The 13,360-nt window shown below is 32.3% G+C and overlaps 2 protein-coding genes across 10 annotated transcripts in view; both read left to right on the plus strand.

The window, feature by feature from the left end:
* The window catches only part of LOC127862673 (ferric-chelate reductase 1-like), a 62,525-nt gene extending 58,722 nt beyond the window's left edge, over positions 1-3,803 (plus strand). For all 7 annotated transcript variants that reach the window (XM_052401899.1, XM_052401905.1, XM_052401901.1 and 4 more), the window contains exon 16: positions 47-3,803. In XM_052401899.1, the coding sequence (XP_052257859.1) occupies positions 47-139 (93 nt within the window). In that variant the 3' untranslated portion in view covers positions 140-3,803. The remainder of the gene's footprint in view (positions 1-46) is intronic.
* A 3,588-nt stretch (positions 3,804-7,391) lies between these two features.
* LOC127862663 (pikachurin-like) overlaps positions 7,392-13,360 on the plus strand; it is a 232,930-nt gene continuing 226,961 nt past the window's right edge. For all 3 annotated transcript variants that reach the window (XR_008040726.1, XR_008040727.1, XM_052401869.1), the window contains exon 1: positions 7,392-7,766. Coding sequence is in view for 1 of the 3 variants with exons in the window: in XM_052401869.1 (XP_052257829.1) it covers positions 7,631-7,766 (136 nt within the window). In the remaining 2 variants the exon portion in view is untranslated. The remainder of the gene's footprint in view (positions 7,767-13,360) is intronic.

The raw sequence follows: 13,360 nt of genomic DNA on the forward strand, positions 1-13,360 counted from the left end.
CAGACACTCATTATGAAACAATCAAAATGTCTGTGTACATTTTCAGGGGCGCATCTTCAAGAGGAATGTGCTGTACACACACTTCATCGTGTGCCTGATAGTGGTGATAATAGCCGTTATCACAGTGGCCGTGTCTTAACTGCCTGACTGAGCAACCAGTCTGCGGAATACATAGAGACGCAAATAACTGAACCAGTCTGAGATTACATGTTACCATAGCAATTAAATATTAGTTAAAAATATGTCAACATAATGTTTTATCACACCACAATATTTTTTTTGAAATATGTAGGCTATACATGCAAAGAAAAAGTAGTTAAAAGTCCATCTTAATGAAAATTCATTTTTTTTTAAATTATATAAAGCCTTACGTTTTGTTAAAAAAAATGAACAGTTTATTGGTTGATTTTAATCAAAATCGCATTTTAAATAAAGCTTCATTGTGTGTGAAAATGGCCAAAACAGATTCAAGAGAGTTACTATTATTAAATACTTTTGATCTCAACGTATTGAGACTAACATGACTACATGTTATAGACTAAACCTTTCCCCCTGAGAAGCAGACTGAAAATGTCAATCAGCAAACAGCATAAAACCAGAGCAGCCTGTGAGTCAATCGCAGGCTGTTCAGGTTTTATGCTGTTTGCTGCTCATCAGTATCTTAGGGTTTGAACTGAAGCCTTTAAGCCTTCAATTGAGAAAGAAAAAAGGTATGTTTAATTTAAAGTTTGTTTAAAGGGACAACAAAGTTTGTCAAAATGAGTATCGGAGTTTTAAAGGGTTATGTGATATCTTGTACAAGCAGTTTAAAACCAAAAGCAATATTCAGTTACAACAATGCACTGGTTTCCCTACAGTATTTACTTGGATGGTGAATTAGATGTTTTCGTAGTAAATAGGTTGAAAATTAGGCTGCTAATTGGGCTGAACAAAAGTTCAAGTTGAAGTAGAATGGATTGATTACTCATTATATGTGACGTTAAATACCATTAATGTACTGTATTGTAATGCTTAGTATTATGCTTATTGTTTCGGTATGTCTTGGAATGAACCTGAACAGAATTCATAATTCCTCTTAATCCTGCAAATTGTATTTAATCTGTGTAATGCTGTGAAAAAGTGGCTTTGCAAAACATGGGAATAGTTTGCAACAACACTATGCTGGCTATGGCTTCATTCAACTGCATGGATAAAATTGTGAGATCATCTAAAACAGTGATTGCAAAATGTTTAGAAGGAAATTTGGGATATGCCAGTTATTGTCAAGACTGGTTTATTGCATGTGTGTTTTGGCAAATTTGGGCGTCTTATGGTGCTAATTCTATCTATATTATGCATATGTTGTTAATTGTTTCTATTTTATCTCGCATGTTTGCACCAATACCTTACATTGCTGTTTACTAAATTGTACATTCAGTGGTATGTCAGAAGTTATTTGATTCAGAATACATGTCTTTTTTCCTTGAAAGCTTGTTTTAACAAAAGTTGTATTATGTTATTGATATTGTTAAATATTGCTGTAGAATTTTCTCCTTAAGTATTCATTAGGAAATATTCTGTCAGAATTTTAAACCCTGGATTCTCTTTAGTAGGCTATTTATTTGGGAAATTGTTATTTTAGAATGTTTAAGTCTGGATTCTTCTTAGAAATTTCCAACTGAAAGATTTTCATATCTTAAAAGGACTTGGCTTTAAAAATTGTTCATCTTTATATTAAAGTATATGAAAAAAAAGGTAAACCGTATTATATTAGATTTTGTATAAAATAAATATTTGTTATCCCTGTATAGATACCCATATTGAAAATTATGTTTGTTGCTTTATCATGTATGCTTTATTCATGATGCCATATTGCGTTTTTAAAATGCAAACAAAATAGATGTCATGTTTACTGATAATAAAACTGTCATTCAATTAATGTGTACCGGTATATTAATTATCTAGCATGAAGGTTATGATCATGTTTTTTGAAGTTATAATACATAAAATTGTATAGTTTAATTGTGAAATTGTTTGTATCTCTTCTGTAGACTTTAATTTTGAGATGAGATTTTAATATTTAATAAATAGAAAACCTCTTTGAGTGTCCCATGACAGACAGACCCAAATTTCATTTGGACTTAAGCCAAAGGCTGAGTTCTATATACAGTTTGGGGCTTTCGGGCTGGTCTCTATTTTACAATTGGGCCTGAAGTGAGGTTTGCATTTCTTGCATTGCACTGAACATTTTCATCCCGTGTATCAACCTGTGTCTAATCAACTATTTTTTAAGCACGGTCACACATATAAAAAAACTTTCGTAGTAAGCTCTAAGCAGAACATATTGGCATTCTGAAACTTGTTTCATATAAATTTTAGAGTTTAACAATACTTTTAAATGGTTAATGATAACAAATAATTTCTAAGTTTTTAACAATCTTTTGTGTATATGTTGAAAGATCCATAAAGCGCTACAGCTGATTGCAACTTAGCTCAGTGTTTACCTGGTGTTGAATTCATACGTTAATATTTTGCATGCATGGTCATCAAATTCATGCTTTAAAAACTGTCATGAGATTTATAAATGTTTATTTGCTTTTTATTAGATATTAAACATAGCGCTTCCCATTGCTATATTGTTTGTTAAATCTCGTGTTTTATTTGTGTTTGTAAATATTTAGATGATGATTTAATTGATGTAGAATTTCATTTTTAGATATTTATTGCGATAAGCTTGAATTTTTTTCTGTAATTTTAATTTTTGATTCTTGTAAGATGTTTCATATTTCAAGTGAAACAAAGATAAAATGTTAGTATGTTAAGGTGACTATTACTTTACATGTGTTGACTAAAGTTTATAATACTGATATGAATGTAATGCAGTATTTTTTATAAGTAAAATTAAATGAAGCTTATTGCTTATTTCTTACAGCATATTTTAATTTCCACAGTGTAAATGGATTATAAACAACAGAGCAGGTACCCACATAAATAATTATATTATCCTCTGCATACTGCTGTAGATAATGTTTAGGTTTATAACAAATGAACATTGTTAACCAAAGAAATAATATGTTCACATGCGTTTGTGTCAAGAAGCACACCCAAATCAATAATTATGAAGATAATTATCATAATGTCACAATAAACATATTTACTTATGTATTTATTGCACTGTGCGAATAATTACATTTGCATTGCATCTGTGTACATAAGGCTAATGCCAATTTTAAATCATTCATCTTGAAATAGTTCATATTCGCAGAATGGTTCTCAATAGTCTATTTTATCTTGAGAGTTTTTTTACACCAACCACAAATGAGATTATTTTTGTTAAATGCGCAAATTAGATTATTTCTTATTAAATATAAGAAATAGTAGTGTATATCAGTTTATTTTTAAACATGATTATCTTTCATATTTAGTAGTGGTTGAAGCAACACAAATGTATATTTATATTTGAATTAAACTTGATCAACAAATAAAACTATGCAATTCTTTTTGGTAGAAAAGAAGAAACTGAAATAATGTTTCGATTAATTAAATATTTTTGATAAACAAATATTTACACTTATATTTGATGTTAATTATTGTGTTTATCCTTAAGTCACCTATTTTAGTGTTTAAATATTTTATTGTTATTGTTATGAATAGAAATAACTGTTACCATGGGAATTTTCTTTTAAATGTTGTACAAGTTTGTTTCTATTTTAGTGCAAGCCATTGTGTATATGCTTACATCATCTGCTGTGACTGTATTTATTTATACAAATAACCTCATGATGTAGAAATATATCATGAAATAAATGTATTTTGGTATTCTTTGCGGCGTGTATTTGTTTCTTATATTTATTTCATAAACATACAAAGGTTATGGGGTATTAGAAAAAGTAATTTAAATCTGTATTAACTAGAGCTTTGTCACAGACGTGACCTATACCCCCACGTGCCGCATTGACACAGACTTATTTGCATGCTGTCTTCACAAAACAAGAGAAGCTTATTTATGGCGATTTTTAAGAATTATTATGCCATTATCATTTATGGCCATTTTTGACCTTTGAACTCAAAGTGTGACTTTGACCTTGGAGATGTCGACATAATTGTTTCGTGCAACATACCGTCCAATGATGGTGAACAAATGATTTTAAAATCTCACAATGAACAACATAGATATGGCCCAGACAAGCACATTTATGGCCTTTTTTTACCTTTGAACTCAAAGTCTGACCTTGACCTTGTAGATATCAACGTAATTCTTTCGTGTGACATACCATCCAATGATGGTGAACAAATGTGCCAAATGATTTCAAAAATCTCACAATGAACGACATAGTTATGGCCCAGACATTAGCTCATTTATGGCCATTTTTTACCTTTGAGCTCAGAGTGTCACCTTGACCTTGGAGATATCGACCTCATTCTTTCGCGCGACAAACCGTCCAATGATGGTGAACAAATGTGCCAAATGATTTTAAAATCTCACAATAAAGGACATAGCTATTGCCTGGACAAGCTCATGTATGGCCATTTTTGACCTTTGAACTCAAAGTGTGACCTTGACCTTGGAGATATCAACGCTATTTTTTTGCGTTACACACCGTCCAATGATGGTGAGCAAATCTGCCAAATGATTTTAAAATCTCACAATAAATGACAAAGTAATGGCTTGGACAAGCTCAATTATGGCCATTTTTGACCTTTAAACTCAAAGTGTGACCTTGACCTTTGAGATATTGACGTAATTTTTATTTGCGCGACACACCATCCAATGATGGTGAACAATTGTGCCGAATGATTTTAAAATCTCACAATGAACAACTTAGTTATGGCCCGGACAAGCTTTCGGGACAGATCGACCGACCGACAAAGTGACTTCTTTATAGCCCCCATTACCATTGGTAATTGGGGTATAATTATCTGTTTTTTTGTATAACTGGAGGTATATCCAACACAAATCTTTCTCTTCATATGAATTAATCTTTGTATTCAGTGGTTATCATTTCATTTAGTTTAAACCTATTTATTTTTTAGCTCGATTGCATAGAAAGCCTAAGGCTGCTTTCGAGTCCATTTCCTGGAACTAGAACCAGCTCTTGGTGTCTATGGGGGAAATCTTAAGAACGCTCCCACACTGAGGATCCAACATTTGATCTCCCAATCACAAGACTGACAACATATCCACTAAACCACTTCAAAATTATTTCATTGCATGTATGGTTATCTGGTGGTTGTCATTTCATTTCATTTTTGGTAGTATAATTTGTATCGAAAATAAGAATTTGAAGTTCATCTAAACTGTGAGTTTAATAAATTGTGTTATCAAGGGAGGTTATTATTCAAAACAAAACTGCTAAGAGTTCTTTGAGCTTAACAAAACGGAGCCTCAAGAGAGGTTATTATTCAAAACAACTGCTAGAGTTGTTTGAGCTTAACAAAACTGAGCCTTAAGGGATGTTATTATTAAAAACACAACTGATTGAGTGGTTCGAGTTTTATCAAAACCTAGCCTCAAGGGAGGTTATTATTCAAAACAAAACTGCTAGAGTGGTTTGAACTTAACAAAACTAAGCCACAAGGGGGTCATTATTCAAAACAAAACTGCTAGTGTTTGAGCTTAACAAAACTTAGCCACAAGGGAGGTTATTATTCAAAACAAAACTGCTAGAGTTGTTTGAGCTTGACAAAACTGAGCCACAAGGGAGGTTATTATTATAAACAAAACTGCTAGAGTGTTTGAGCTTAACAAAACTGAGTCTCAAGGGAGGTTATTGTTCAAAACAAAACTGCTAGAGTTGTTTGAGCTTAACAAAACTTAGCCACAAGGGAGGTTATTATTCAAAACAAAACTGCTACAAAAACACAAGGGAGGTTATAATCCAAAACAAAACTGCTAAAGTTGTTTGAGCTTAACAAAACTGAGCCACAAGGGAGGTTATTATTCAAAACAAAACTGCTAGTGATTGAGCTTAACAAAACTGAGCCACAAGGGAGGTTATTATTCAAAACAAAACTGCTAGAGTTGTTTGAGCTTAATAAAACCGAGCCTAGACTAGAGGATGGAGCTGATCTTGCACTTTGTGTTCTTTGCATTTTTCAACAAACAGCTGAACAGTGCAAAGTGATTTGATACCTCAAAAGAACTTGTTTGCAAATAAAGCACCATAAATTTGCACTATTGTACATCATTATGATAAAGTCTAATATTTTGTTGTTGATCGTTCCCTTCAGTAGTTTTTTTGTATTTAAAAGCTTTTCAATCGGAATATGTGACTCGTTTGATTTATAGCATCGTTATTGATAGAAAACATTTAGTTATCTTGTTTAATGCATACATTTTTTTCCAAATAGTTCACCTGATATTTAGTTAAATATGAAAAATGCATGAAGTATATGCAAAATAGATTATGAAACATTAACTATATATGGGTATAGCATACATGTCATTAAAATATGTAAAACAAACAAGTCACACAATCAATAACGTATAATTTTATCTTAGCATGTTTATCCGTAGTATCGGCCCTCTTAATGAATACATTTACGAATTTCGGAAGTGAGCTAATACAAAAACACGCTTGTGTTAAATGTCAGTATATTGTTTAATATGTATGTTTGGGCATAACAACGAAAACTACATTAAAATCGACAATGTTATGACAAAATACTGGCTAGACTTAGCTCCCTGAAGCAATCTGTTTCATGTACAATTGTCTCATAGTATCGGCCCTTTGTTTGGCTTTTTAAATTTGTTACTATGTGCATGTGTTTGTTCTAAAAAAGTAAATTAATGGAAAAACGAAACTCTTGCTCACGTTGCTCTTAAAATATTGTTACATTTTATTAAAAAAAAGGCATATAAAATATTTGATTAAGCTGCTAATAATCCATGAACAAACTAACAGCCGTTCAATTTCAAAACCATGCTTAACGTCGTGTTTTCGTTATTGGGCAAGACAGAATAACGTGAAACAAATACATAATACAGTGCACAATTTCAGATGTTTTGTTTAGTACCTTATCCGGAAATCGCATTTCATAAAATGCACTTTAAGAAAATCTGTCAATTGCATAACAAAACAAGTTGTCATTTTTTACATAGTTCTTATTGAATGCTTGAGATACTTTCTTACATTACTTACATGTGTTTAAACAAAACATGTATATTTTGTCGTAGATATTGCTCGACATGACATATATTTATCTAAACGGATATATTGAGTAACTTCTCTTATAACATAATATTGCTGAATCTTTATGGCATCGTCTCGCGTATCACACACATTTATTTTCTATCGGAAAAAGAGCCCACTGAGTATTCCAATTTCTGTACAGCACACGTGGAGCGGCGACTTCAATCGGAGATCCAATAAGGGTTTCTTTTCATACATGCAGCGAATGTCGCATCGTACAGCGTTGCAACTGATAGATTATCGTCTGCTCTATACACTACCTGTTTTGTGTATACAAACACACGGTGACACAACAGTACAAATTCGCTCATCTGTCAATCGTGTTTGATTTATGGCGTGAGTCTGTGTGAACCAAAAGGATTGAAGTTACCTTCTTAAGCGAATTATACATAATTAATTTTATATTAATAAGTACCCGACCAATTTCAGATGTGTCAACATGTAACACGGAAGTGAAAATGGCGATTGGAAAAATTAATATGGGTAGAGTAAACACTAGATTTCTGCAAGTGTTTATTATATGTTTAGTAGCTCATTGCACCTTGATAAATTGCAAAAAGAGAAAACATGCGCCAGTGGTGGCCTTCTTTCAAGGTAAGAAAACATTTTGTCTGCTTTTCATATATATGTAAGTCTTGTTATACACATAGTCTTATTATACATGCAGTATTGTATTTATTTTCAATGTATTCATAGACATACACTTAGTGTAGGTCTTGTCCCATTGTAATGTTGAATCTTACTGCTAAAAAAATTATGGTCAATATCAATCGGTAGATTACATCTTTTTGTTTGGACTATTTGAATACATACACATTATATGCTGGTAGTCTTCCTTTTATAAATGACTGGCTTTCTGGAAAAACTGGGCTTATTACCTGTGCATAAAGTGTCATCCCAGATTAACCTGTGCAGTCTGCACAGGCTTATCAGGTATGACACTTTCCGCATTTATGGAATTTTAAGTTTAAATAAATCAATTTTTGGCAAAAATCTAGTTGAATTAAGCCCTGTTTTTCCAGATCACCAGTCATATTATGACTATAGTGTAAGCATACTCATCTAGGTGCCATATCCATATAAATCTTTATACACTTAGTCTGGTAATATTCATACACGTGATACACTTGCAGTTGTCATATGTGAAAAGTCAAAGTATAATGCTGAATTCCCAATCTTATTATGCATTCCCTGCTTTTTAAAAACTTAAAGTCTTAGTTTAAGGATAGACATGCATTTATTAGCAAAACAACAATAACAAGACTATTTTCCCTTATTTAGTCAAAATACAATTTTCCCCCATCCAAAAGGACCAAGCCCCATTCCCAACTTGGTGAAAAATAACACTGATATCATCTTGGTATATAGTCGTAGGGCCAAAAAAAATAGGTCTGTTTGGGGTCTCCTTGGAAAAAAAAACAGGGTCAGTAGGTAGGGATTTTTTTTTGTCTTTCGGGTACAATAATGGAAAGCTACTAAAGCTTAATATAAAAATACATGTATGTATATGCTTTGTTTGCTTGATATTACATCTTATATGAACAAAAATGAAAGTTTTTTTTGGGGGCGACCCCAATAAAAAGTTGAGGGTCGGCGCCAATTTGGGTGATACGGTCGGGAGACCCGAAACGGACCTATTTTTATTTTTGGCCTAGTATACATATTGAAGTACAAGCCCTTATTTGTTTTATGAGTAGACATAGGTAAATGCACATTTATTTCAAAGTCTTAAAGTCACTATCACGCTTACCAATACATACGGCTACTGTATTATGCTATATAAAAACATTTGACAACAAGTAGTACCATACGATGGTTAATTACAATAGGAAGACCCTAAAAACAAGTAACATTGATGTAATAACGTTATATTACAAGCATTCGGCAAGTTTTAAGCATCTAAATATCGTTCCATGATGTAATCTACTTTCGCTTTCGAGTCAGGATAGGATTCATTCGGGTTGCGTTCATTTGCATAATTTATACAAGCCATTTTCGCATTTGCTAAGTTCCAGTTACCCAGAATTCATTTTGATTTCACAGAATGATTATTCATGAGAGCTACGTCATGCTTCCGACGCTTACCATATCCAATCTCGTGTTCGCCCGTAAATGTTCGGATATTTCACGGGAGATATAAATGGAATTATTTGTGGCCACAAAAAAAAAAAAAAAAGCATCTAGTCACATTAAGGTCTCATTGGCCATCGTGCTATGATGTATAATATGACCTTATTTTCTCCCCTGAAGGGTCACAGGGGCAGGTCGATACATCTGTAGTCGAGAAGACGCTGGACGACCAGTAAATAAATCTCAAATACACACGCCACAAAAAAATAAAAACGAGCATTTTGTATCTCGTTAAATCAATTCTACCAGACAACATCTAACGTTGAAATTTTGCATTTTGCTAAAAGGAACATTGATTTTTTTATGGGTTAGCTTTATTTAACGAAATATTCAATATTTTTGAGCGTGATTGTTACTTTAAGCAATATATTGCCGAAGATCTATACACTGTACATTTAATAAGTTATGAAATTAATATAGTATTCAATTTAAACCCACTTAATAATTATTTAAAAAAACAAACAAATAAAGTAACAAAATAATACATTTTGTTTTGTTTTGAGTCAGAAGAAAAACAATAATCAATAAGAAAAACATGCTTAATAGGCAAATAGAGTCATGAGTAGAAACATAGATTTTAGTTATATAGAGACTCTAGTTGTTTTATAAATTAACATTGAATTAATAATCCCCATGCATGACTAGTTTTGTTTTTGCTGTTCAATATATACAAATCATTGCAAAATGTTTATATATCATGTATACATCTTTATAATAAAGGTGACGATCCGTAATTATTAACCGATTTTTAACTTTTTTTTTCATATTTTATTTATAAAGGTTATCGAAAAACAATATATATATATGCTATTGGACATTACCATAAAAAATGAGCAATATAACTTGTTTTGAGCTCAAAATACAGTGTCCTCCAAGTCAATTGTGTTTACAAACACTCAGTTTATTTACATCGCTGTTTACTCGGGAAAGTGAAAGTAAAAGTGACTCAGGTCACCAAAAATATATCGTTGATTTTCAACGTTTTTCGGTATCACTCACAAAGTAAGTTTCTTTTAAATGGTAAAAACGTTTGTAATGATTAAATAAGTTACTGTCTGCTGGTAAAAAGTTGTTTAAAATAGAATTTCAATTGAATTGTATTTCGGCTATTTTTAGCATACGTCACCGCTTTTAGGCTACACCTCACGTTAGTTGCAAAGTTGTAAACATTTCTTCCAATTATGAAACAGGTATAACCTCCATAATTCTTGACAACGTTGCACCTAAGCTGTGTTATTAGCATTTTTTATGCAAGAGTAACTGAAATCCAGTAAAAATTAGACCAGTTTATATGCATAATAATTGGATGTGTCACCTTTATAGGGCCTTTAATTAATCAAAAATATTTTATGTTAGCATATGATTTCAACAACTTTATGATGTTCAGTAAAGAAAGCAATCTGATTCATCTGGATTTGCGGAACTTATATTTTGTGCATTACTTGTGCATTAGTAAACCTAATCCAGAAATCTGATCTGGTCCCAATCCCCTGAACTCTGTGAACGTTGCAATTACCACAGACGTTCTGAGCTGGAAGGCATTAACTTCCCCTGATTAAACAAACACAATCGGAGGCCTTATTGCATTTGACATGACTCAAAGTGTTGGTCATATATACTTCCTATTGTGGTTTAGCTTGCCTAAACAGATTCAATGGGATACACTTGGCCAAAGTTCTTAGAAAATGCTTTAGGTTTTTGTAGTGGAACAGGGGTTTTCCTGCTATTTAAAAAGGCCGTAAAACAGACCCATTCCCAAAGCAATTAGACTATCCCAAACGCAAATTGTATTTTTATTTCCCAACCCTCCCCCCCCCCCCCACATAAAAAAAGAGTGTCTAATGATTATTATAACTTGATTTTATTTCATAAACATCTAACAAAGTATATAGCTTTATGATTTTGTTCTCCTATTTGAATTATTGTAAAGAGTTATATTAAATTAGTGAACTTTTCATACAAAGGCAATATTTTCCCAAAATGGCCAGGAAAAAGCCTTTTGTGTCAATATCTGTTGATAAAAAAATCCCAATTCGGTCCATTTCATTGATAAAAAAATTCCCTTATTTGCAATTTTATCGTAAAAAAATTACAATATGACAGGTGAGACTCCTTTTCCCAAAATGTCTTAGAGGAAAAAACACCAGTTTTATATATATAATATATGCCAGTTGAGATTATGTAATAAAGGTTATCTTAAAGTTCATTTATTTGTACATGCATAGAGACATGCTTGTCAACAATTAACAAACAGACTCAATCTAAATTACGCAGCATTTATTGGTTTAATGTGTTTTTTAAAGGTGTATGTCACTAAATGTGAGTCATTAATGAAGTAATGGTCTTTGATTATTTATGCATTAAGAAAATAATTGTGCACTATCTAAATAAGATAGTGTAAATGTTTTAAGGCAAATGACGCAGTTACCAAATGTCCTCTAAGTGGTTTGCTATCAGTTAGAATAGTTGTATGCAAAACAAATAGCCTGGTACAGACATGACACTAAACAGTTACACCCATATTCAGTAAGCAAAATATTTAAGTAGAGAATAATTGTGAGTTCAGATGCCCTCGGATGGCTTCAAAACTAAATATTGGGATTGGGCATTTTGTATTTTTAATGTAATGTGCCATACTTATTGTGAAATAAACTGTTAACAGCTGGTTGAAATGTTAACAACAAAATCAACCAAAGAAATCAGCCTTACACTCGGAAAACAGGGTTTTATTGGTGTGCACAAATCATTACAACAGATAAGCCTGTGCAGTTCACAGGTCAGAAGGGACGACACTTTCCCCCCAAAGCTAAAAAACATTGTCCCTGAAAAGCTAAAAAACATTGTCCCTGAATTGGAGAATCTCATAAGTTTGCTTATGTTACTGCTACACATTTTCTTATGTTCAACTCAGAACATATAACAATCATAATGCTATTCTTATTAACTTTTTGTCATTATGTCAAAGAAAGATTTAAAACAACAAAACATTAGCAGATGAAATAACATACGGATATGCTCAAAATAAAAATTGTCAGTTTCTCTGTATAAGAATGCGTATTGTTTTTCCACTGAATTGATTTCATGGTACAATAGGGAAACATCTTTTAATGAACAGGTTTTTAACAGAGATACTGATCTTGTATTAATAAAAATTAATGGCCTGTTTCATGGCTGCCTATATCCAATCAGTATTGATCGTCACAATTTACCGCATTTTACAGTCCATGCATTGCTTATTTCGCACTGTTCCATGAATGTTTAATCATGGTTTACACAGTCTGGGAACTGGTATCCTTAGGAAAACATCCACCATGAATCTGTGATCACTGGACCTGGTGGTTGTTAACCCATAAATGGTCATTAACTATCAGAGAACTCTGTGAATGATTGCCTTTGTTTATTGACGCACATTGACATTTATGTAGCAGTGGTGTTTAGAAGTGGTAATAAATAACACTGTTTAATTAAATATCCATATAACTATTGATATGCATTAATTGTTATGAAATTGTTTGTTGATTACTGCTAGTGTGAGTCACATTATATACAAGTTTTTGATTTGTAGTCACTTCTTATTAGCTCACCTGAGCACAAATTTAAATACTCATGTTGATCTATAGTGATCATGCTTTGTCTGTTTGTTGCCTGGCGTGCTTTGTCTGTTGTACATTTATTAGCCCATTCCCACATTTTTTTATCCAATCATGATCAAACTATCAGGATGTTTGTTAGTCTTGACAGTTTTTAGAAAATAGGTCAGATCTTGATCACATGCATACCAAAATAGGTTGCCAGGTCCAATATTATAAAAATCTTGTAACTACTCTTTGTATAATGAAGCCACTTTTATGACTGAACTAAATATTGGAACTTGGCCAGAATGTTTATGTTGACAATACTTAAGTCAGTTTAGAATGTGGGTCATGTGTGTCCAAAACTAGGTCACAAGGTAAAATCCTATGAAAACCTTTTTATTACCCTATAGGCAACATTTATGACTCAATATCAATGAAACTTGGTCAGAACGTTTATCTTGATATTATCAAGACAGAATTTGA

Source organism: Dreissena polymorpha, chromosome 16, assembly GCF_020536995.1.
Source record: "Dreissena polymorpha isolate Duluth1 chromosome 16, UMN_Dpol_1.0, whole genome shotgun sequence".
In the NCBI taxonomy this organism is placed as follows: Eukaryota; Metazoa; Mollusca; class Bivalvia; order Myida; family Dreissenidae; genus Dreissena; species Dreissena polymorpha.